Source organism: Manis javanica, chromosome 8, assembly GCF_040802235.1.
Source record: "Manis javanica isolate MJ-LG chromosome 8, MJ_LKY, whole genome shotgun sequence".
Taxonomy (NCBI): domain Eukaryota; kingdom Metazoa; phylum Chordata; class Mammalia; order Pholidota; family Manidae; genus Manis; species Manis javanica.
Window position 1 is genome coordinate 75,828,916 of NC_133163.1, and position 27,238 is coordinate 75,856,153.

Genomic DNA, 27,238 nt, shown 5'->3' on the forward strand with positions numbered 1-27,238 from the left:
GGCTAAAACCTTCTGTGAAAATGAGTAAAGGAAACCTCATTGAGAAAGGAGTTGGAAAGCCTTGAAGGCGAACCTGTCATGCACATACCACTCCTTACAGCCTGCACAATGAGCAGGAATGAGGAAGATCATTTTTATCTTGACAGGGGAAGACACTTTTCATGAAGGAATTTTGAGACAGGGACCATAGATGTAGTTAGAACAGAGTGAAGGCCTCCGGAGGGGGCAGGGTGGGATATCTGCAGTCAGAGCAATGTAACTACATGCAAGGAAACCCCCCTACTAAAACTCTGTGTTAAACATTGAGCTCTAGAATCATTCTTCAGTGAAATCAGTTAATGTTCCCCAGATAAAGAAGAGTAGCACATGTTTTATTATGCTAACCATTTATAATCATGTGTGAGTCTCACTTTAGCATGCTAAAAGGCCCAGGCCTATGTGCTGTCTTTCCTCCTTCAGATCTGATGAAGTAATTCTGCAAACTGAGCAACTAACTTAGCATGCAGACCCAGCTGTAGATGACATAGTAAGGGCAGGAAGAATTCCATCTTGAAGGTAAGATTGCATTTTAACACCCGGGAAGTTCAAGAGGCAAGATTCTTTAGCAAGTAGACAATTCCTCAGCCCACCTTGGGGGCTGGGCAGGCAGGCTTTTGATATGTTCCCAGACCAAGGCTCCGGTGTCCCAGAGAGAAATCAAGGCAAGAAATTCCTTACAGTTAAGTTAATTTTTAATATTCAGGGACCACTTAACAAGTCCCCACCCCTAAGTATTTTCATGTTCTCGAAAAATCCTCAACTGCCTATAAAATCCCCTAGACAACGCACCGCTATGGACACTTTTGTCCCCTCCTGGCATGAGCTGGGAGCTCTGTCCTTTCACTTTATCTCTACATAAATGTCTGTACCTTGCTCTCCTACCTTGACTGTTTGTGAAGCTCATCCTTTGGCTCCGCAAACAAGAACCCCGGCATCAACTTAATCTCCTGTTTCTAAGAAAAAGAAGGAAGGTCTCTTCCTGTCCCAGCAGCAATGCACTGACTCGCAGCCCATGAGAAACTGCCATAACCTTGAACTACGGTTCTTCTCTCAGGAAATTTGTTCAAAATGACCTTCCTCAAATTTCCTAAAATATAATAAGCTGACTTTCCCTTTGTCTTGATAATGCTTCTCTCTCAGCAGAGAGACACAGCTCAGCCCAGCCATTCTGCTCTAGGGCTGTACCTGTAGATTGACTTGAAGCCAATGAAGTGTCCACAAGGATAGAGAGTACCAAAAATAAGACTGTGAGTCCCCACAGTGCCTTTTTATGAAAAATTATTTTATATAACATAATCTTAAGTAATGATATGAAAACAATCCATTTAATTTTTAACTATTAACTTATAAAAAAATGATCCTTCCGATGTGATTCAGTTTAGCTGATATATTTAAGAGTGTTTCAGACCTGAGAAAATGCAAAAATGGATTAGGCACTATATATTCCTTTAGAGATTTTATGATAATAATAGGGGAGGCAAACATCTCTGTAAATGTAATAAAGGCTTAAAGGATGCCATAATAAAAGCATGCCATAAATAGTACGTGAACACTAAGACTATAGCAGTTACTTCAAACCTGTATTACCGGGGCAGTTCAATGGAGAATGTGATGCTCTATGCCTTCTGTGGAAGTGACAAGAATGGACAGTAACAAAAACAAAGATAACTGATCTTTGAAAGGTGACTTTATTTTAAAACAAAGAACAGAGAAGATGAGCAAGTACGTGGACAGGGCCAGTGATCACAAACCCACACACACAAATACACGTATTAAAGTCTGTAACCTTAACTGCCAACACCACCCAGGCTCAAGGAAAATCCTTGATCACATACTTTAGCAGTTGTCCTTGAAACTGCTTTTGAATATCAGAAAATCTATGATTTGTGCTGCTGCTGACAGAGAAGGCCAACTTTGATTTGGAATTCGGGGGCATTTCAGGGAAGAAGAAAGAAAACTTAACTCACTAGCCCAATTTTTCCTCAGATTGTATGGATGTAATAGATTCTTGCATAATGAAACATTTTGTCCCTAGGAATGTTGAGGATTGATTTTCTTGCTTCTGTTATGTACCCATCTGTGATTCTGAAAGGTGTTCACATCAGTATAGGATTTGCAACAGCTGCTCATGATGGTTGGAACGCTTCACAGTATTACACAATATTACTTTCAGAGTATATTCATTCTAGACTGAACCTGCATAAAGAGTGGTATTATCTACTTTAGCAACTAGATGGACACATAGCTAGAATTGTGAAGTTTTATTTATATTAAAAAATCTATAATTAAGTTTAAGAATAAATTTCAGTTTTAATACATTTTATTAAAACTGTTTATTATTATTTATATTTTGTTTTTTAGCTTTGATTATTTTAAAAGAAAATGGTTTTCAGAAACTTAAATGAAAAACAGTTTAGTTTGTGTTCTTGTGTCAGACTCTATAAATAATAATAATCCTCTACAGATGGAATCAGAGGTAAAAGGGAAGGAAAATGAAGACCTCTGTATTTTCTCTGCAGACACTGAAGGTCAGATGAACTGTCCGAGAATATTGCAAATGTTTACTAATGGCACTGTGAGAAAAAATGTAGAAAAATAAGTAAAAATGACTAAGGAATCACTAATTATTATTGGTCACTCAATGGGTACTAGAGAAATTGAATTAGAAGGGAGAAAAAGGAGGAGAGAGGTGACTTGTGTGGGTCTGATAAAGACAGGGTGGGTCACTCATGGAATCAGCACCCCCAAGAATCCATATGGCTCTTTGGCATGACATGGTGTTTAATTTAGAATGCCTGGGGACTGGATAAAAAAGGTCTTTTTTCCTTCATACTATATGGTCTTTGGAAAGGTCACCTGTACACATCCTTATAGGCCAACTTTAATTAAGTCCACCCAATCTCAAATATTTTAGTCAAAGAGCTGAAGTCCTTTGAAGAAAGAAGCCTCTCAGGATACCAGTAAAATACCTGGAGATAATGCTGTTTAGAATAATAAGCAATTCGCCTGGGTTTTCTGATGGCTTGAATGATGAGATTAATACTAGAAATTAATTCTCTGATTTGCCTTACACCAACTCAAGCCATCTTAGCCTACCACTAATGATCTGGGAGCAAGTAACTTCCTCCAGCTTGTTGAAAGTCCTGTAGCTTCATTCCCTGTAGAACCCTGACTCAGAGGATACAAGTGCTGCATTTCAGAATACAGTCTTTCCTTTGCAAAATGGAAAGAAAGAAAAAAAAAAGGAGAGGAAAGAAAATAAATTTAAGATGTTCCTAGGAACTAAATGCTTCCCAGGATTCTATGTTCTCTTTACTGTTTGACTTCACAGAACATGCCAATTTCCAGAAAATAACTTAGGCTGAAACCCAGTCTTTTAAGCTACAAAGTCTCAGGAGGTTTTTGTGCAGCTCCCCCTGCAGTCCCACCAGTGTCACTCAGGGCACAGAAGTACTGGGTGAGTCTCTCCAATGGGCTGAGGATTTTTCTTCAAGTGGAAGGAGATTTCATTCCTCTTCAATTTGGCCTCAAAACGTTTGATGCCTGAAACAAGGCTGTTCCCAGACATGTACTTCAGGAGAAGCTGGGGTCCTTGGTTGGGGTATTGCACGTACCAGAAGAGAGACAGAGGAACAGAAGACAAGTAGTTACATCTCCAGGTGGTCTCTTTCAGAGATGGTGATGCGGCCGTCAGGCTGGGTCCCTGTCGAGCCTCTGGTTCGTCCTGCAGCATCAGGGCTGAGTCAGTGAACCCTACTGAAACAAAAGTCTCTCTACAGAGCCAACCAGAACAATGTTCCATTTGTGAACAAGGGAGTAAATGGAATGGCACTCACTCAGGAACAGGATCACCCCACAGATCAAGGTGAACACCAGTGCCATGGTCAGGAAGCAAAGAAGCAGCGAGCTCCTTTCTAGAAGATTCCCCACAAGCAAATAAAAGTCTCATCACTGAGAGCTTGAATCCAGATTGCTCTGAGGTTTAGGAGGAATGAAAAGATTTTAGATTTCTTCTTCTTAAAAACACTGTACGGACTATAAAGGAAAAGTTGCTCTCTTGACAAAACTGTTTGCCTCTGGTGCCTGAGACTCTTCACGTGTCATTGTGTTAAAAATGCTGTCAGAACACTTGTTTAAACTGCAGGAAAGAAGGTTTTTATGAGCTTATACTGATCTTACACAGAATAACCATTTCCAATATAGGCAACAATGCTCTCCAGGAGCCAAACAGAGACTAAAGAGATGTTCACAATTTTTGTGTAACTTCACCACCTATCTTGCCTTTGTATGGTTGAATTTCAAAGCATTATGATTATGTACAGAGGAGGATTTATGTTTGTGGACCTTGAAACTTATAAAATGTTTTTTACCAAAGGAACACAAAATTATGGATAAAAAGTTGAGCACAAAATGATTTTTAGAATGAGAAATAAAATCACAACAAATCACAAATTTTATAAAACAAATTCCAAAATATCATAAACTCTAGATAGATAAATGAATAAAATTGGAGATTAAATGACATTAAATGCAGGTGATTTACATGCACAGAAATTGGTCTGCATACACTGATGAAAAGATAGTTAAAACAAAAAGTTGATTAAAACATATGACACAACTATAGCTGTCTACAAGAAAGTCATTTCAAATATAATATAGGCATGTTGAAAGTAAATATATGGAAGAAGATATATCATGAAAACAATCAGAGGAAGGTAGTAATGGCTATATTAATATCAGATAAAGTAGATTTATGAACAAAGAAAATTACCAGAGACAAAAAGGAAACATATAAAAAGGAAAAATTACCAAGAAGATCCTAAATGTGTATGCACCAACCAACAGAGCTGAAAAATCAATGGAATAAAAGCTGATAGAACTATAAGGAGAAGTAGACAAATTACAGTTAGAGATTTCAATACCCTTCTCTCTACCACTGGTAGATCAACTGGCCAGGAAATCAGCAAGGATATAGAACTCAACGACGCCATCAACTGTAGCCAGCTGTACCCAACAATAGCGGAATATGCATTCTTGTTAAATGTCCGTGGAACATATACCAAGTAAGACCATATTGTCGGCCATAAAATAAATCTCAGCAAATTTAATGTAAAAGAATTAAAATCATAAAGAGTATGGTTCTTCAAAAAGATCAGTAAAACTGACAAACATCTAGCAAACAAAAAATGGGAAAATGTGAGCAGGCTAACTAGAAGTAGGGCATCCTACGTGATTGGTTGGGGGTGAATATTTGTCTTTATTCAGTAGGTGCTGAGTTGGATGGATCTCCGAAACATTATGCTAAGTGAAAGAAGCCATACACAAAAGGCTACATATGATTCCATTTATATGAAATGTACAGAATAGGGAAATCCACAGTGCGGAAAGCAGGTGAGTGGTCACCAGGGTTTGGGGGAGGGGGGAACGGTGAGTAACTGTTTAATGGGCATGCGATTTTCTTTTGCGGTGACGGCAAGGCACTGAAACTAGATAGAGTTGATGGTTACACAAAATTGTGAATGTACTAAATGCCACTTAATTGCTCACTTTAAAAGAATGAATTGCTTGACATGTGAATTAATCTTAAGAAAGCTATTATATAAACTGAAATTGATAAAAATCTAAAGATCAGAGAATGCACAATTTAACTTCAGGTCATTTTATCAGTTGTTTCATATTTAATTGCTTCTACCTGGAGAGAGGGTCGATTTCGAAAACCCCTTAATGGAGAAAGGTTCCTCAGCTTCAACGCAGAACCTGTGGTTGGAGCCCCAGCCTAAAACATGTCACTGGAGTTTGAGTGTTGGTGACAGGTGCCTGTTGTGTCACCAGGCTGAGAAGTTGCAATGTATAAAGTTCTACGTCTTGACGACTTATACATCGAGTCTTTGTTCATCCACTTGTTTGTTCTCTCTGATTTGACTGAATTGACAACAGAGATGTGAGTCCTTTCCCGGGGTCCTGCCTAACCCACAGAAGGCTGTAAATAGCGCTCCCCTTGTAACTGCAGTTGAGAACCAAGCTGTCTCCCTCTTGGACATTCAAAGCATCAGAGCTCTGCTTCCCCTCTTGTGACTGCTCACCCTTGTTCAGAAAGGGAAAGGGACTGGTTAGTGGCTAATTATTCTTGGAATATTACTTTAAAATGTATTTTTTCAGTCTCCACAGAAACTGCCAGAAAATCATATCAGTACTACTCCCAAGCGTCCTCTCTTCTCTAAGGAGAAATGTCCCGGGGTTTTTTCTCTCTTGCCCATTTCTGGATACCTTTAACTCTCGGCCTAGTTTTGACCAAAGGAGGAGCAAGCTCAGGGATCGGTCCATTCTTTCTGTCATTTAGACTCACAGAGAACTGTTCTTAGGTCTGTACTATTGACAAGGGCTCACAAGGTTAGGGATCTGCTTTACTATTTCATCTGTGTTCAAACATTTGTACAGGAAACACAGTCAGCCCAGCTCATCAGAGACAAGTCACACGCCTCCATGCTGCTCTGAGAAGAACAGTAGGTGGAAATGGAAACACTGCCAGCTCAGGACCCACCCAGCACTGCCAGAGAAAAATCTCTCTCCTCCTCCTGAATGAAAACAATTTTTGAAATATCAAATTTGTAGAATATAGCCAAATCAGTACATAGAGAGAAATGTACAGCATAAATGCTTATATTAGAGGAAAAGAAATCTAAGTTTTTACTTTATAGTTACAGCTATTTTCTCCAGATTCATGTAACTGCTCCCTCCTCTTGCTACTTCAGCCTTTAAGGACTGGTTCCCTTGATGCACACTTTTTTGAAAAGGTTCCTTATATCATTTCTCACCCATCAGATTTCAAAGACTTGAAAATGGTAATACTAATATCTAATGTGTGTGATAATGTCAGGGAATGGACACGCATCTCTGATAGCTGAAGTGTAAACTACTAAAAGATTGATACGGGTTATTTGTATATCATTAGATGCCAGAAATCCCACTTCGCTGGGAGTATTTTCTTAAGAAATATCCTTATAAAAATATGTATAAAATCGCACATTGTATGAAGCAGGAAAAAAATTGAATATTTAAAATATCCTTCATCATAAATATTCAATATCTTATGGCAGGTCTAAATTATGCAGTTGTGAGAAAGAATAGGTAGACTTAAATTTTCTGGCTTGTAAAGATTTCTCTGACTTATTCAATCAAATTACAGTACTTTACATTTAAGAGTGATCTCATTTATGTTTTTAAGCAATGTGTTTACTATGAATATGTATGGAAATGAAACAGTTGAAATGTGCTCACTACACATTTCAGAGTAATTGAGAACTTATTAGGGACAAATCAAGGAAAAATCACTGTTTATTCTATATACTGAAAATTACTTTAATATTTTAAGAAATTAAATATTAATTTATAACTTGTTCAATCATAACAATAGAGAACTTAATGGCTATATAGAAAATTCAAGAAAACATTGAAATGAGAAATGTTAATACAGTTGTTCCTTTCTAGCAAACTTTCAAGATACACTATTTCTCGAATGCATGTGTTACAGCTGAAAAAATTCAGAGAACTCAAGACATTTCTCACAGGAATAACATTCAGTTTATGAACTTCACACTGGACCTTGGCAAGAATAAGAATGTTAGATTGGAGAAAGGACATGTATCTGGGCTCCTCCTTCTCCCTGGTTTTCTTTCCTGGTCCAGTTCTTGGTCTCATGTAGCTTTTCCTTATTTTTTTGCCCCCTTTCTTTCTTCTTACTTTTTTCCACCTTCTTCCATTAAGCTCACATTTGCTGTGTAATATCCTGTTTAAATAGATATTATCACCCTTCACCACCAGAGACACAGCTGTGGCTCAGTCTGCCCCACTGTGCTTCTGTCATGATGCAATAATACACAGTGGGGTCTTCCAGGGGAACCTGGTACGGTATCAGAGTCCAGGACCTGCTGTCCACAGGTTTGGGCCTTGAAGCCATTTTACTAGTTACATTGCTCTTTAAATCTCAAATCAGATACCGTAGGCCTTAGTTAAAAAATTGTCAACCCCAGATAACACACTCATTTTCTCTAATGGTGGAGAGGGAATAGGGTATGTTCACTGCTTGTCCTTCAGCCCTGTCCAAGGAGTTAGTTGAGCTCCATAATCTTAACATTAGAAATAATCCATAAGTGGGGAAATACATACAATTGTTCGCAGATCTCCAAGGCATATTTTTAAGGATTGCCTTGCATGACACCTCTAGAACTTTGCTCTCTGACTCTCATCTGCTACTTCGATTTTCTATCATTTCTATCTTATAGAAAGAACAAAATACAGCTAGAATTATCTAGATTCACTTGTCAAGAGTCAGGACTCCATTGTTTTCTCCCATTTTCCCTTGAGCACAATGAATATAAGAAATTCTTTATAGCAGGGAAAGCACTTCTGTGATCACCGAGGATTATGGGTGAATTGTTTCCCTTTTGCTTTCATACACTGAAGTTCTAACCCCCAGTATTGCAGAATGTGATTTTATTTGAAGATAAAGTCTTTACAGAGGTGATCAGGTTATAATATGGTCATTAGGATGAGCCCTAATCTAATATGCCTGGTGTTTTCTGTAACAAGGGAGATTTGGACACAGAAACATGCATAGAGGGAAGGTGATGTGAAGGAACACAGGGAGAAGATGGCCTTCTGCAAGCCAAGGAGAGGAGCCTGTAACAGGCCATCCTCTCACAGCCCTCAGAAGGACCCAGGCCTGCTGACACCTTGATCTCAGACTTCCAGCCTCCAGAATTGACAGGCAGTAAGTTTCTGTTATTTAAGCGACCTAGACTGTGGTATTGTTATGACAACTCTAGCAAACTTAATGAGATGAGTGGCAGCAGTAGTAATCCCTCCTCTGATTGCCTGGTTTCAAACATCATACTTTCTTAGGCTCAGAACACTTACCCAGGGTCAGGAGCACAGACACCTCCATCACCAGCCTCATACTTCAAGCAGACTCTAGAGTCCAGGGCCCATAGCTCAGCCTCTGTCCTAACCTAGGCTGAGGAGGTAACAGAGAAGACATGCCAGCTGAGTCATTGCCAGCACAGCCCTTCACTTGGTGGCTGTCACTCTGAGCAACCCCAGGCCTGCAGTCAGCCAATGAGATAGAAGCTCCTTGGTTGATACACCTGCCCAGGCTTAGTTATGTCCCTGGAACCAGGGTAAAAATATGAAACAGGCATCCACACTCAACCAAGGGGTTCCGTATGGATAATTTATAAGTATTGAACTCTAAGAGAATGAGGCTGAAAGAGAAAAATACAAATCTTAGGGGCAGTATCCAACCAGAACAATTTTCTTATTGCTTTCTCACAATCCAAGAGCAGCAATATATTATTGGTAATCTGATGTTCCAAGGACCTCAAAGAAAAATTTTTTCTTTTACATTAAGGAAAACCACCAAGTCTTACACAGTCATGAAAAGATGGAGCAAGTCCATCTAAATGACAAGAAAAAGCAAATGAGTTTCAGATGCAGGGAGCAATGTGCTCAAAGTGACTGGGAGGGTTAAAGTCAGAGTCTGATCTAGGTAGTCAGTCAAGATTACCAAGTTTATCAATTATCTGGTCTCCTAAAATGCCTTTAGGAATCATGTGTCTGTAGGAAGGCATTTATAGACTTCACATCTTGATAAAAAGGAAACAAGACCTGGAATGGTCCTCGTCTTTATATTCCACAAGCCCGGTTCATTACTGGCCTTTCCCCATTCTCCATGCAGGTGCCTAGTAGCAGCACACAGAGCTGATTGGCAGAGAAAGAGAAAGGAGGGAGGAAAGAAAGCAGGGGGAGTAGCCTTGAAAACTTGCTCTTGTTTTCTTTTCAAATTTAAAAGAACTGAAATAGACTGAGTAAAATAATTTCCTTCCCACACACACACACAAAAATTCTACTTTTCTCTGTCATTACAAAAATTGACAAAAATAGATCAATTAAGACTGAAAGCTGCATAGCAGCTTCCCATCCTCCTCTCTCTGTCATACTATTTTGAGTAGAAAGGAATTGTTTCATACTAGATTGGGACAAGGCAAGAAATCACTGAGCATTGAAGCTATGCACAGACTGCTCTGCTTATAACAGAATAAAATACATCATTTGTCACAGTTTCTGCACAACTTCAATGCTGAATGTGAGCCAGCCACTTTTCCCCCAACTGAGCAAGGATGTTATTGACAGACAGAGCAGTCCCTCTTGTGACAATACCTGTGCCTGCTTCCATTCAGATCCCAGCTAACCCACTAATCTGCTTTTGTAAAGTTGCTTTACAGATATGGAGGAGAATAAGCTTATAATGTTCTAGAAAGAACTTAACCAATTTTGTTTGAGGTCTCCGAATGTCCTGCCCCATGTGGGACAGGGCAATTTTTGTAATATTAACAAAGTTTCTGCTTTTTATTCATTTTTTTCAAACTGCAATATCTTCCCTCCATTTGGGCAGTTGAGTAATCCTCTGCTCATCCCTTCAAGGAAAGAATGTACAGCTGGAAAAAGAAAATAAGGATGCCTTTCAAATTTTTAATTAATTTGATTATTAAGGAAAGAAAAATGTAGAAACTTGACTGGTGGTGATGTGGGCTTCAAGAAGATTATATTACAATGGGGAAGATTCATTTACAGACATATGACCAGATTATTACAAAAGAAAGCAAAAAAATGTTTTCAGCATATGTATTCCTGAACAGCCTCTTTTAAAGTGGCGCCAGACTAGAAACCAAGGCTCTCCAAAGGACAGGTATCCCTTCCAAATCTATGAGGAAAATCCTGGGCTGTTACAAAGAGAGGATTGTCTAGGATGCATGAGCAGAATACAGCAAGCTGTGCCATCTGGCTGTATGACAAGATTTCATTCTTCGTAATACCTCTTGGAAAGAGGTTCTGGGTGCTAAGTGAATACCTGTTCGAGGAGGAAAAACAAGAGATAGCCTTATTCCAGAGCCCAGGGTTTTGGTGCAGGGTCTCCACAGTGCAGGGAAAGGAGCTGAGTCTTCAGGTTTGGAGGTTGTGGTATGCAGAGAACTTCTCTTAGTCTTAGTCTTTCTTGCTGCTTTTCCTCTCCCATGGAATACAGGGGGAAGAGGAGCTTGGGGCCTCTGCTAGGGCCTTGCCTAAACCACCAGAGCGCTCTAAAGGAGCTGACTGGGTAAGTGCAGTTGAGGCTGACGATGTCTCCATCCTGGAGTCTCAGGGTCCAAGGACTCTGCTCTGCCTGGTCTTTGCCACGCAAACCTGTTCAGGAAAACAAAATCAGAAATGATGCAAAGCTTTAGTGCAACACTTCCAAAAAGTTCCAACAAACAACCTGGGATGAGCTGAGATTAAAACCTTATATCTTCTCCTCAGCTCTGGATAAAAGTGCTCTCATGGTGTTCATGTATTCACCACCAACTTACAGCCAAGCTGAAGCCACGAAACTATGAATGCACATTGCAGCATGTTCTCCATTCTGATCTCTCAATCTTGATACTTTTAATAATTCCAAACCTTCTCTTCTATGAGCTGTTTCTGTGACTTAGCTCTTATTCTGTGATACTTGACAGAGCCTTTCTGTTGGCAGCTCAGCCAATCAAAAGCCAAGCCTCGAGGAGCGAATACTTTCAAATTCATTCTATGAGGCCAGCATGACTCTAATACCAAAACCAGCAAAGATACTACAAAAAAAGAAAATTACAGACATATCCCCGGTGAACATAGAGGCAAACATACTCAACAAAATATTAGCAAACTGAGTTAAAAATGCATCAAAAGGATCATCCATCATGATCAAGTACGATTTATCCCAGGGATACACGGATGATACAATATTTCAAAATCCATTAACATCATACCCCATATCAACAAAAAGGACAAAAATCACATGATCATCTTAATAGATGCTGAAAAAGCATTTGACAAAATTCAACATCCATTCATGATAAAAATTCTCAACAAAATGGGTATAGAGGGCAAGTACCTCAACATAATGAAGGCCATATAAGACAAACCCATAGCCAACATCATACCTAACAGTGAAAAGCTGGAAGCTTTTCCTCTAAGATCAGGAACAAGGCAAGGATGCCCACTCTCACCACTTCTATTTAACATATTACTAGAGGTCCTAGCCATGGCAATCAGACAACACAAAGAAATAAAAGGCATCCAGATTGGAAAGGAAGAAGTTAAACTGTCACTGTTTTAGGATTACATGATATTGTACATAAAAAAAAAAAACCTGAAGAATCCACCCCAAAACTACTAGAACTAATAACTGAATTCAGCAAAGTTGCAGGATACAAAATTAATACACAGAAATCTGTTGCATTCCTATATACTAACGATGAACTAGCAGAAAGAGAAATCAGGAAAATAATTCCATTCACAACTACATCAAAAAGAATAAAATGCCTAGGAAGAAACCTAACCAAGGAGGTGAAAGACCTATACCCTGAAAACTACAAGACATTCTTGAGAGAAATTAAAGAAGCCATCAAAAAATGGAAATACATCCCATGATCATGGATAGGGAGAATTAACATTGTCAAAATGGCAACCTTGGCTAAAGCAGTCTATAGATTCAATGCAATCCCTATGAAAATATCAACAGCATTCTTCTACAAACTAGAACAAATAGTTCTAAAATTCATATGGAATCTCAAAAGGCTCTGAATAGCCACGACAATCCTCAGAAGGAAGACTAAAGTTTAGGGGGATTATGCTCCCTGACCTCAATTTCTACTGCAAAGCCACAGTAATAAAAACAATTTGGTACCGGCACAAAAACAGACACATAGATCAATGGAACCGTATAGGGAGCCCAGATATAACCCACACAAATATAGCCAATTAATATATGATAAAGGAGCCATAGATATACAATGGGGAAATGACAGCCTCTTCAACAACTGGTGTTGGCAAAACTGGACAGCTACATGTAAGAGAATGAAACTGGATTACTGTTTAACTCCATACACAAAGTAAACTTGAAATGGATCAAAGACTTGAATGTAACTCATGAAACCATAAAACTCTTAGAAGAAAATGTAGGCAAAAATCTCCTGATTATAAACACGAGCAATTTTTTCCTGAATGCATCTCCTCAGGGAAGGGAAACAAAAGCAAAAATGAGCAAATGGGACTACATCAAACTAAAAACCTTCTGTACAGCAAAGGACACCAAAAGCATAACAAAAAGGCATCCTACAGTATGGGAGAATATATTCATAAATGACATATCTGATAAGGGGTTAACATCCAAAATATATAAAGTACTCACATGCCTCAACACCCAAAAAGCAAATAACCTGATTAAAAAATAGGAAGAGGATCTGAACAGACACTTCATCAAAGAAGAAATTCAGATGGTCAACAGACACATGAAAAGATGCTCCACATCACTAATTATCAGGGAAATGCAAATTAAAACCACAATGAGATATCACCTAATACCAATTAGGATGGCTAACATCCAAAAGACAAGGAACAAGAAATGCTGGTGAGGATGTGGAGAAAGGGGAACCCTCCTACACTGCTGGTGGGAATGTAAATTAGTTCAACCATTGTGGAAAACATAATGGGGGTTCTGGAAAAAACTAAAAATAAAAATACCATTTGACCCAGGAATTCCACTTCTAGGAATTTATCCAAAGAAAACAAGATCCCTGATTCAAAAAAACATATGCACCCCTATGTTTACTGTAGCACTGTTTACAATAGCCAAGACACGGTAGCAACCTAAGTGTCCATCATTAGATGAATGGATGAAGAAGAGGTGGTACATATACACAATGGAATATTATTCAGCCACAAAAAGAAAACAAATTTTCCCATTTGCAATAACATGGATGGAGCTAGAGGGTATTATGTTCAGTGAAAGAAGCCAGACAGAAAAAGACAAGTAACAAATGATTTTCCTCATTTGCAGAGTATAACAACAACAACAAAAAAAAAACTGAAGGAACAAAACAGCAGCAGACTCACAGACTCCAAGAAGGGACTAGTGGTTACCAAAGGAAAGGGGTGGGGAGGGAGAGAGAAGGCGATCGAGGGGGATTATGATTAGCATACATAATGTAGGGGTCTCACCGGGAAGGCAGTACTGCGCAGAGAAGACAAGTAGTGACTCTATAGCATCTTCCTGTGCTGATGGACAGTGACTGCAATGGTCAGTGGAAATTGGGGGGACTTGATAATATGAGTGAATGTAGTAACCACAATGTTGCTCATGTGAAACCTTCCTAAGATTGTATTTCAATGATACCTTAATTTAAAAAAAAATACCAAGTCTAGTAACTTTCATGCTTTTGATGTGTAAGGTATTCAAGGAATGAGAGCAGTAGAGCCACTGCCACCCCATGGTCAAAAACAGAGGCTCACAGTGGCCACTTCACTGCACCTACAAAGAAAAAAATCGAAGGACAGACTTTTTTTTGATGTGTTGATAGTATATATGAGGTTTGAAGTAGGAAAGCCTTCTCTTACTTGCTCTTTTAAATGTTTGATTGTTACCTGAATGGTCTTTAATGCTAAACTCATTATTTTCAGACAAACCTAAACTCTCTATTCTGTGCTTTGCTTTTCTTCCACGCATAGCATACCACTGTATGGGTGTATCATATTTTACTTAAGCAGCTTTGTGTTTTTCTAAGTCTAGATTATTCCCAATCTTTTGCTATCAAAGATTATGCAGAAATGAATATCCTCATACAAAGATGTTTCCCAACATGACAAGTATATCAATAAGCACTATTGCAAGCATATCAACAATTCTTCAATAAAATAGAAGAGTGATTTAAAAAGAAAGTTTAAAAACTATGACAAAAGTATTGCTCATTTAATAAGTATTGCCAAAATGCCTCTGAACAAGCAGTAGCTATATGCACATTTACAATATATATGAGAGCCTGTTTCTCCACTCCTAGGAAACACATTATATAATCAAACTTTTTATGTTTCTTAATAGGTGAAAAATGCTAAGTCAGAATATCATTTTTTATTTCTCTAATATTAGTGAAGCTGGGACCTTAAAAATAGTTTAAAATCTATTTGCATTTTAATCTATTTACATTCTTTGAAAAGTCTACTCAAAATTTTGTTTAAGTGTTAATTTTGGAGTCAGAATGACAGGAATCAAACTCCAGGTCTATGGTTTATTTACTGTGAGATTCTGAACAAGTTGCTCAGTGACCCTTTCTGTGACTTAGTTTCTTCAATTGAATAATGGAGAAAGAATAGTACATGTCTTATAGAATTGCTGTGAGAATCATTTGAAATACATATTGACATGGATAGATTAGATAGGTTACATATATATTTATATAGATATATAGGTATGAATAATAATGACTAGTGCAAACATCCTATTAATATTAGCTATTATTGGTGCACTTTTCTTTCAACGAATTAAATCTTCTTTTTGGTTTATAAAAGTTCTTTGGTTTATTAAAGTTACATTTTCCCTATTTTTTAATATTTTTATTCCACTTGGCATTTGATTTTGGCTTTTTTATGGTGTTTTTGCCATGTAGAATTGTTTGCTTTCGTACACTCCGATGTATTGTGTATCCACAGTTATTCACCATTATCCTGCCTGAAATTTTTAATCTGAGTCTTGCTTAGAAAGTCTTGACTTACTCTATGATTATTTTTTTAAGTCTTGAAATTTTCTATTATGTTTAAAATTTAATATTTTAAGTCTACCATTTGGACAGGTACAGATCCACTGCCACAATCAAGATGCACAACTGTTTCATAACCACAAGGCTTCCTCATGCTATCCTTGGCAGCCATTCACATCCCCTCCCCAATTAACCCCTGAGAATCACTAATCTGTTCTTCATCCCTACAATCCTGTTATTTCAATAATGTTATATAAATGGAATGATACAGTAGTAATATTTTGTTTTGTTTTGTTTTGTTCTTTTCACTCAGCACGAGGAATAAAAAAGCATGAGATCAATCCAGATTATGGTGTGTATCCAACCTGCTTGTATTTTTTTTATTTCTGAGTACTGTTCTATGGAATGGATGTACCACAGTTTGCTCAACCAGTCACCAACTGAAGGACATTTGGATTGTTTCCAGATCTGGGCTGTTATACATAAAGCTTCTATGAGTATTCATATACAGGTTTTTGTGTGAATAGAAGCTTTCTCTAGGATAAGTACCCAGGTGTGCAAGTGCTGGATAATATCCTAAGGTATGTTTAGTTTTATAAGAAACTGCCAGTCCATTTTCCAGAGTGCCTGTGCCATTTTATATCTCCACCAGCAACTTCTTAGTGGTCCAGTTTCCCCACATATTTGCCAGCATTTGGTTTTATTACTATTTTTTATTTAAGCCACTCCAATGTTATGTCACGATATTTCACTATTGTTTTAATTCACATTTCTCAGATGGCTGATGATGTTGAACATATTTTCATGTACTTATTTGCAATCTCTGCATTCTTTTTAGTGAAATATCTATTCAAATCTCTTCCCATTTTCTAATTGGTTGTTTGCTTTCTTACTGTTGAGTTTTAAGAGTTCTTTATATATTCTAGATACAAGTCCTGTGTCAGATACATGGTTTGTAAATATTTAGTCATTCTGTAGCTTATCTTTTCATCTTCTTAACAGGGTCTTTCTAATTTTGATGAAGTCCAGTTTGTGTATGTGTATTGTGCAGTGTCAGATTTAAGAACTCTTCACCTAGGCCCAAATCCCGAATATTTCCTTATGTTTGTTCCTAAAGGTTTTCATGGCTTTACATTTTATATTTAAATTCATGATCCATTTTGAGTTAGTTTTTTATAATTTTTTTAAAGAGGAATGTGTCATTATCCTTGTCTTAAACTTTACCTGTTTGCTATGATCAACTAGCTCAGCTCAAAGCAGCAAAACCAAAATATAGGCTGAGGAATTCTCATAGAGAAGTGAGAAAACCTTTTGTACTCTGAGCCTGCAAATTTCCTTTTTTGTACTTACTGTGATATCTCTACCTAAAAAAGTAAATTTAAAAATAGAGTACCCAAACCAAACCCTTCTCAACTCATCAACCTCTGAAATCCTCTATCACACATTACAGGGCCATGTTTTCTAGTATAAAGGAAAATGGTTACATCTACATTATGCTCAAGGATTACCGTAATCTTTCTTCACATTCACATTCTTTTAAACTTTAAATTCTTTGAGAAAAATGCCCATCCACCTTTAGGTCATGAAACTGAACTGAAAGTGAGATTCTCCATCCTTTTCTAAAACTTCTTCCCTGATAATGGAACATGTGTTTCTTGAAGATAATAATATTCTCTACAAATTGTCCCAAGAATGAAAACAATCCTTTTTTGTTATTACTTTTTGCTAAAATTACATGCTTACATATACCTCATTTCATAGTCACTGTTACAAGGCCAAAAGCTCAGTTTCCCTGGAGATATAATGATGCTTCTTCCTACTGTCCCAGGGACAGAGTCCTGACTTTGCTATCACAGGACATTTTGAAAAGGCCACTATACAACTGAGGATAATACTTCCTGAAAATTTTCCTAATGGTTAAGAATCCAAGAGCTCTAAAGGAGTCTTGATTGAAATAATTCAGCTCTTTGAACCAGAATCAGGCAATTGGAAAACAGGCTCATTTTTCTTAAGCATCGGGCCAGAACATGCAATGGAATATCCACCCAAATGCTAAGAAAATTAACTAGCTCACTAGACTTGAGAGAGAAAATATTCAAAGAAGCACAGTAAGTCATGGCATTGGCAGAGACAAATGGCAATAGATAAGTTTGACCCAATCCAACTGCACACAGGCAGCATTTAGTATGCAAAGAACACCTAATTTATAAAGGTCATTTCACTCGTGCTTTTGTGCCCCAGAAATTAGAATGGAAAGTATGGGGACACACACAGAACTGAGTTAACTGGGATTTTCTTTCAGCCTGTACCCCTGCCTCCCACTACCACCCTTAACTTTATCTCCAAATATTTGAGGCCAAATCCTAAGATAAAATCCCTAGAATTGTGACCAGAAAAGAGGTAAGACAGGGATATCATCACAGGCTAAAATCAAGATGAATCAGCATACATATATAAGAGGGACTTCCAAGTCCACAAGAAACTGAATCAGTTATACACTTTCCTGGAGCCTCACTCAGGTAAGGGAGACGCTTCTGTCTATGCCAACAAGATAGAGAACATACAAACTGCAAACCTGGAAACACTGCCACAGTGAGGAAAATCTGTAGAAACAGAAAAGGAATTTATGGCACATTTAAGCAGAAGGATTGTTCTCATGGTAATGAGAAATGGACAAATACAAAAAATAATTTATCCATACTTAGCTAAAAGCATACAAAGAATGGAAACTCTGAACCTATTGGATGTTATCACTTAATTTATTCTCCTCAACCAAAAAATACTTAACAGGCACCCACTATGTGCAAGTACTAAATAGTGTACAATACATACATGTTTCCTGACCCTATAGAGCACACAGTTATGGGCATAACAGGAATTTTTTAAACCTATACATAAGTATAGATATAGCTGCGGATATGTGAAAGTATGTCACCTGCAACATTTCCTTGTCTTGGACTTTGGAAAGACCTCTCAATACATGAGAACACATAGAAAGAGACCATAATATATGCTTAGGGACACTTGCAAAACATATATGAAACCCATTTTTTAACTTTCCTTAGCCTATTATTCCATGGCAAAGATATATGAGAAAACTGAGAATTCACTAAAGAGTTGGAGAGAGTAAGAGTGAAGCTGCAGTGTTGTAGCATTCTCAGTCTTCCTCTGGTCAAGTCTGGGGAGAGTCAAGAGATTGCTTAGAGTTCGAAAAAAGAGTGTGTGGTAAATGGAAGTTTTCACCCAGAGTTTCCAGAATCTCCCACCTGGTCTTAGTCCATTTACATACCAGTGGATGTTTCACAGCCTCCAGTCTGTCCAGGGCAAAGGGTAGAGAGAAGCCGACCATTCTTTGCTCCCCTCTGTTCCCTGTAGGTAATTGGTCTAGTTACCAAGGACCCGCTCATGGAGTTCCTGCCATAAGGGGTGGGTAGGTGTAGAAGCACACTACTGTGGCTGGAGGGGATGGACTGTGGAGCCTGGCTGGCAAGCCCAAGCAAACTGTGAGAAAATAAAATCCCTTGACTCAACCTGTCCTTCCCCTTGTCTTGCTTCAATTTCACCAGATTCATAGGGAATTTGTCCCAGGAGGGGAATCCCTTTACTCCTGGAGCTACAAAGTGCCTGGAGTATGGATGATTTAGAGGGTCACGTTAGGTTGTAATGATATTTTCTCTCACTTTACTATGTTTATGATCAAAATTTTGATTATTCTGTTATTTTCATCTGTGCACATACATGACAGAGAGGTGACTTGCTTTTTTGCTTAAGTGAAGGGATAGAGAAAGCAGATAATGAGGCCTGTACAGAGATATAAATATCTGAGTCATGTGAACAAGACCTAAATGTCATAAAGAGAGAGCAATACATGGAGAGGAGATCGCCTAAGTCTAAACCTTGAAGATTTCCAGCACTTAATGATTGGAAAGGAGATGAGAATGTGTGGAAGAGTCAGAAAGGAAACAGTGAAGTAGGTAAAAACTCCAGAGAATTGCTTGTCAAAGACCTAAGGAAGAGAACGTTTCAAGTTAAGAACAAGTGGTCAGGTTCTAAGAAGTCAGCTATGATGAGAACTGAAAATTTTTGTTAATTCATAACATAGAGGTCATTAGTACTCTTTTTGAGGGTATACCTACTGTGGGAATTAAAGCCAGATAGATAGATAGATAGATAGATAGATAGATAGATAGATAGATAGATATAGATAGATAGATAGATAGCCTTTGATCCAGAAATTCTAACATATATGCCTAATAGCAATGTGTAAATATATTCACCAAAGAACATGTATAAGAATATTTGTACAACACTGTCGGTAATAGCCAAAAACTAGAAGAATCCAAGAAACCACTTAAGTAGATGGCTAAATAAACTGTGATATGTTCATACAGCAATAAGAATAAACAAACTAAATGTACACTACATGGATGAATCTCAGAAATGCAATATTAAAAGAAGAAGCCACTGCAACATCTATGTTGACAGATAGCAACTGCACTAGAGGGGGCAAGGATTTAATAATATGGGTAACTGTTGAACCATTGTGTTGTACTTTTGAAACCAATATAAGATTGTATATTAATGACACTTCAATTGAAACAAAGAGAAGAATCCAGACAGAAAAAATCTAAACTAAACTATTCTATTTACACAAAGTTCAAAACCAGGCAATACTAATCTCTCTATAGGATTGTAGTTTCACTGGAAAGGCGGGTAGTGCCCCGAAGGGGACCTGAGGGGGCTTCTGGGGAGCACAAGTCTGAGCATGACAGAGCAGCAGACCCAGCTGTGGTCCCAGAGGGATACTCAGTACTTTGAAAGCAGCTTCCTCAAGTCCCCTTTTCAACACCAGGCTACATGTTGGGTGCAGTAGGACAAGCGTCAACTTGGCAGTGCAGTTTGGAACGGAGAAGTCACCCAGGTTTGGGTTTGATGGCTAGTGTAATCACAATCAAAAAGGGTTTTTTAGTCTTTTGCCCAATGATCTATTTCAAGATAAAGAAGCTTTCAATGCATGAACTTTTAGATATGTCCTCTGAGCCAGTGAGAGAGCATTTTCCTTAGAGTGAAACCACCACTTCTGACACAGCCCCACCTCTTCCTGTCCATTCTGAGACTCTCACCAGATGTTCCCAGCTGGGGGAAGCCTCATGTTGAGATCTGAGGTTTTTGTAGGGCTCCCACAGGCACCCACCTCACTGTGACCTCTCTCAGAGCACAGAAATACATTGCTGAGTCCTGGAGTTGTAAGGCTGTGATGGTGAGGCTGACGGAACTGGCTGGTTTCTGAAAGTCCAGAGAATACCGGCCCTCTGCTGCATTTTGCTCATTGTAAGACTCCTGACCAATAAGGAAAATCATTTCCCCACTTGGTGTTTGTTTGTACCAGAATAAATAGTAAGTATAACTACTAGTTTCATAGGCACAATCCAAAGTTACAGATGCCTTTTGCACCATAGAAATGGTGGACAGGGCTTGAGTTACCTTCTGGGTCATGCTGGATCCTGCAAAAAAAGAAAGCAAGAGATTGAGAGAGAGAGAATTAAACCAGTTCTGTTGGAGGTATCCATAGGGTTTTAAGGAACTAATAGTGTAGAACTGAGAGTTCTGATTCCCCGACCCATTACTCTCCTCTCCTAAAACCCACCAGCCAATAATAACCTGCCTCTACCCCCAAACTTGGGAGCTGAGAGGAACCTGAGTCTGTGCTTGTGGCCATCCTTACTAGCTTACTTACTGAGGTAGATGGCAGCCAGGGCTACTCTCAGCAGGCCTGGCAGCAGCATGATAGAAGTTGTTCTGAGGGAAGTATGCTGTACTCTGTCTCAGATTCAGGTGGCCGTCAGGGCATGTGCACAGTCAGTGAGCTGTGAAATGCTTCTGCACCAGAACAGGAAGTGTAATTTTGCAGCTACCTATTTGGCTGTGTCATGCCATGGCTTATTAACATAGTTGGAGATTCTAACCCGTCTCTTTAGTATTTGTGTAATTTAATTAACAACAATTATATGTGGACATGTGTATGAGTTAAAATGAATTGCAGAATATTAATAATGCAACCATTTGCCTTATTTAAATGGACTTGTAAATTTCACAAGAAATACAGTTTGTTATGATTGTGATAACTTCTGAGAACAAATCATCATTCATCTTTTTGTATTATGTATGCTTTTCTTATCTCCAGCCAAAATCTATAGTGAAATATGCTTACAGATTTTTTTCCAGACAGGAAGATAAAACTCTTCACTCTCAATCATCATAACTCTTCTTCCTAGACTATCAAACATTGGTTTCTGGGGAAATTTACACTGGATAAAGTTTCTTGTCTGTTCGGTGCTATCACAGCAAGTTTCCTGATGGATAAAATGTGTCCAGCAGCATGTGTCTAAGAACAATCAGCAGCAAGCTGTGCTAGAAAAATCTTGCTTCCAAATTTTGCATCCTACAGTCAAAGTGAGTAAAGCCAAACTGACCAGACCACCCATTCTCATTTTCTTATATCAAAAACATAGCCATACAGAAGTTGCAAATATCTCTTCATGCCATTGCTGCAGCAGCTGTGGCTCAAAGGCTTTCCCGGGGAGCAGCACCTCCGTAGGGCAGCGTTCTGTTTCAGCAGCATGAACATCAGCATCTGATTTGCTTGGAATCAATGTGCTGATTTATGATTGTGATTCAGTTGACTGCAGCTTTTGATCATCTATTTATTTTCTCTTCCCTAAGGGAATATATTAATTTAATGACATCTAAAATACATGCTACATTATGAAAACACAGCATTTTTCAAAATTTCAGGATGGTTCAACTAGTGATAAAATATCAGAAAGCGGTTGTCTCTAGAAGAAGTGATGAATTCTGAGGTGAAGGAAATGTTCTCAGTATTGCTTTGTGACATGGATATATACCATTCTCAAGACACACTGAACTGAGCATGTAAGACCTGTACATGTCATTGTAGAAAAAGTTATAACTCAGTCAAAAAAAAAAAACTGAAACAAAATAAAATTTACACAGAGAAAACTAATTTGTACTGCTTTCTGTAGTTGTTGCAGACATGTATTTGTACTTTTCTAATTGATACAGAATAGCTGTAGGTGGCTGGGGTTACAGCCTCCTCCCACCTCTTCTGGACAACTGCCTGAGATGTGGCATCTGGCATCAGCAAGGACTAGCTGAACATGAATATGATCTGAGAGGCTAGATATATGCAAATGAAACAACCGAAGAAGATGGAATACCATACAGCTCTGACAATAAAGATCTACAGCTGCACATAGTAATAGGAATAAATCTCACAAAAGAAAAGGAGCCAGATATAAGAGTACATGCCAAGTGATTGTTAATATACAGCACAAAATCAGAAAAAGCTCATCTGTGCAGCTGATGTCAAGGTACTGGTTACTTGGGGTGGTCGAGACAAGGACCAGGCTCAAGAGTGGCCTGGTGTGGGGGTCATGTCTTGGTAGTATGGGTGCTGGGTACCTGGGTTTTTCCAACTTGTGACAGTTCATCAAGCTCTGTAATTATGCAAGTGCACATTTCTCCATGTATAAGTTATTTTATTTCCTTCTGGCTCCTCTTTTATTGAGCTATAATTTACTTGTCAAAAAAATGCAAAAAATGCACAATTCCCATGTGTCCATTTCAATGAGTTTGAGAAGCTTATATGCTGTGTTATTAGCACCCAAGCAAAATAAAGAACACTTCCTTAACCCCAGGAAGTCCCCAGTGCCCCTCTCCAGTCAAACCCTCCTTCCCAGAGGAAACCATCTTTTTTAGTTCTTTCTCTTCTTGGATTTCATATAAACAGAATCATCCAGCATTTTGGAGGATCATCTGGCTTCTGTCACCTAACATAGGTTTTCAAGCTCCATCCTGTTGTGTGTTATAAGTCAGTGGTGCTTCCTTTTTAGGACAAATGGTCCCATGCATGGCAACTGTTGACCATTCTCCTGTAGGTGGACATGTCGGTTGTTTCCAGTGTGGCAAATGGGAATAAGGCTGCTGCAAACATTTTTGTATGGGTCATTGGTGGGTCTACGCGCTTCTTTCTCTTCAGTAAATACCTATGAGTGGACTTGGGGGGCCAGAGCAATTCCCCAAAGTGACTGAACCATTTTACATTCCCATCAGCAGTTCATGAGAGGTCCCGCTGCTCCACATATTTGCCAATATTTGACGCTGTCGGGAGGTGTGCCTTTCACCCTTCCGGTGGAGGTGCATGGCATCTGAAGTGAAATAGGCTGAGGTTCTCTTCCTCGCATATGTTCCCAAGGTCCCCATGGGTAAGAGAAGAATCCCTCTAGATAGAAAGTCCCCCCTACTCTCCTGCAGTCCTCTACCTGAGTTCTTCATCCCCCAAGACTTAATCGAACATTATTTAATGCAGTTCTTCTCAAACAATCTGTGGTTCAATGAACAGTTTTTTCTCCAATCCACCATGAACTGATAGATACATTTGTAAAATACAATTAAAATAAAAGACTTTGATTTCCATTTCACTGAAAAAGATACAGTGCTGTAAAAATTGACCTTCCAACTAGAAAACTGGGCAAAATAAATGAAACAGTGATTTTTGGACATTGGACTACAGGTAACACAGACATAAGAGAAACAAACGAGGTACCCTAACATGGCCCCAGCTGGCTTCCTAGAGGCAGTTCCGAGGAACAGTGCAGGGAGGATTTGTCAAAAACAGCCCTGCTGTCTCACTGTGTTGACAAGACAGAATAGACATTTGAAGTATCTGAAACTTGTAGACTGTGTACCAGAGAGGAGGGATTTGCAGAGTGAGAGAGAGGAGGAGAGAGAGAAAACTGCAGGGCAGAAACTTTGAATTTTGGCTGAGTTCTAATCTGCACACACTGGAGAGGAGACTCACCAAGTTTAGCATCCCCTCCTGAAAGGGTCTCCGAGGGGTCCGTGGACCATTCTTGGATGACAGCAGTCTTAACACCTGTAGCTTTATGAGGGATTGTAACCTTACTTGATAACTTGGTTCTTGAAACACTGTATTTTACTTATCACATCATTATCTTAATCCAGCTTTAGGGTATTACAATTACTGATGCAATGAATGTTCTTACCCTTGTACATGTTTTGTGAATGAAAATAGGTCACATTTTTTTGTGAGGTCTGTATCTAGAAGTGTAATTGCTGGATCATAGGGGATGCATATATTCAGCTGTAGTAGATATGGCCAACTGGTTTTCAAAGTTGTACCAGTTTACATTGCCTCCAGTGGAATATGAGAATTCCTGTTGCTCCATGTTCTTACGAACACCTTGTGTTGTCTGTCTTCTTCATTTTAGCCATTCTGTTCATGGTGTAGTTATAGATATGACTGTTCAGAACCACAATACAAAGTATCAAGTGATAAGTTCTATTCAAGAGTGATTGGGAGGTTTAGAGGTAGAGAGATTACATTTATTGCATATTTGAGTCAAGAGAGCTAGGTCTTGTAAAATAAGGATGGTGATTATTCATTCTCTAGGGCCATTTTACATTTTAATAGTTGTGCTTATAAATTATGAAATGACAATAATTTGATATGTAGGCCACATCTCCCAGACTACCAGGCAGCAAAACAGATATCTGTTCTCACCTCCTGTGCTCCCCATTTTCCTTCCAGAAAGTATGGTCACAGGAGGTGTAGACAGGATTTTAGCCTGCAGAGATGCAGAGATGATACTTTCTGCAATGGGAACAATTTCAGCAGAGATGCAGAGCAGAGATCAAACTGGCTTCTCTATTCCTGTAAAGGAGCAGAGCACTGAGGATCTGTCTCATGTTTTGGGAGTGGATAAGGCTTACTCCTAGTTTCTTGGAGTGGATTAAAAAGTCCATCCGACTCCCAAGACAGCTTGCAGTTAACGTGGACAGCGGAAGAGAATATCCTCTTTGCCAATAATTACCTCATCTCAGGGAAAGTTTATTTATCAATCGGTCATATTTCAGGTAGATCAAAAAGTGTTTATATACTCTTAAAATACGATGGGGAAAAGGACCTCCATAACACAGAGAGATTTAGCGTCTCACAACTAATGTATTAGTTGTACATTTGCTCAGGGAAAAGATGTTATTTCTGTTAGCTTTTACCTCAACAGTGGAACTTTGCTGGAAATTTATTTCAATATGCACAAGACAGAAACCCAATCAGTTTGAAGGCTGGTATGAATACTGATCATGTCTTAGTACACTTCTTTGGTCTGTCAGCAAATATGAGAAAACATACCTTAAATTATCTAGTTATGGGGAATAAAGTGGCTCTGCCTATCCAAGAACAGTTTTATGTGAAACGTCAGTCATCTGTGCTTCTCTGTAAAGCCCAGGGCTTGTGGAGGAGGGGGAGGGCCATCTGTGAATGGGAGTACCTCCCAGGGGGCATAGAGACCCTTGCTGAGGTGACCTTACAAGCAATGTCAAGATGTCCCTGCCTTTTTAGTAGCCTTTGAACCTCTTCTTGAAAAACATGTGAAAGCAGCTTGGTGTTAGAAAAAGAATACATGATGGAAAACCTGCTGTAGGTCCTAAAAACAACTCTGCCCTTTGGATTAACAATGGTTGTCAGGAATTGAGTCCCTACTGTAAGGTAAAATTGACCTGAAGAGACCAGGCTAGGAGGCAACAAAGGAGCCAAGAGTTTAATAGGGCGCAATCCCGGGCAATGTTCACCAGTCTGGTTAATCACAGGCCAGGGAAGTCGCACTTGGCAGGACAGGCAGTGAGCTTTTTAAAGAAGTTAGGGGGAGGGGGAGAATAGGTTTACAGCAGCTCGAGGATTGGCTAGCCTAAGGCACCTTTTTCAGGTTGGGAGGGGGTAGCAGCAGCCGGGGATCTTGGCACGTCATCAGGCTGACTGGGGATTTTGGCACGTCATCAGGCCAGGCCAGCGTTTGTTGGTCTCTTTCCCTCACCAGGCCAGGGTTGGGGGCTTTGCTGTCCCCTTTCCCTATTTGGTGAGGGCTTGAGCTCATCCGATGCCTCCAGCCTTACACCTACTATGTCAAGGTACCATGCTATCTAACATTTTATTAAATTATACATGTATAATGTATTAAATTATATATATTTGTTTTATATACATTAAAATTTTATTAAATTATGTTTATTTATATATAATTTAATTTTACAATTACATATATATATATGATTTTGTTTAATTCTCAGCTCAACTACATGAGGTAGCTTTTATTATCACCATTTTACACATAAACTAAAGCACATAGAAGTTAAAAAATGCATCAAAAGTCATCCTGCAATGGGAATGACAGGATATGAATCTAGCCAATTTCAAATTTTAATTTCATTAAGGATAACTTTAAATGTACACAAAAGTATATAGTATGGAACAATGAAAACCCATGTATCCATCACTCAAATTCATCATTATCAACTCATGGCTAATTTTGTTTCATTATGCCCCCACCTACATTTTTTATCCAATGTGTTTTAAAAAAATCTCATATCATATTATTTTGTCTTTTGTTATTTTAGCATATATCTCTAAATTTGGATTTTTAAAAACACAGCCATATGCCATCATTGCACCTAAAATTATAATTCCTTATTCCAATTGAGTATCCAATATATGTTCA

The 27,238-nt window shown here is 38.6% G+C and overlaps 1 gene segment (V, D, J or C); it reads right to left on the reverse strand.

The window, feature by feature from the left end:
• Nucleotides 1-7,450: 7,450 nt before the first annotated feature.
• LOC108393813 (T cell receptor alpha variable 5-like) lies at nucleotides 7,451-26,491 on the reverse strand. The segment is given in 4 exon segments: nucleotides 7,451-11,277; nucleotides 21,126-21,145; nucleotides 21,379-21,461; nucleotides 26,441-26,491. Coding segments are annotated over 4 exon segments (456 nt in total).
• Nucleotides 26,492-27,238: the final 747 nt, after the last annotated feature.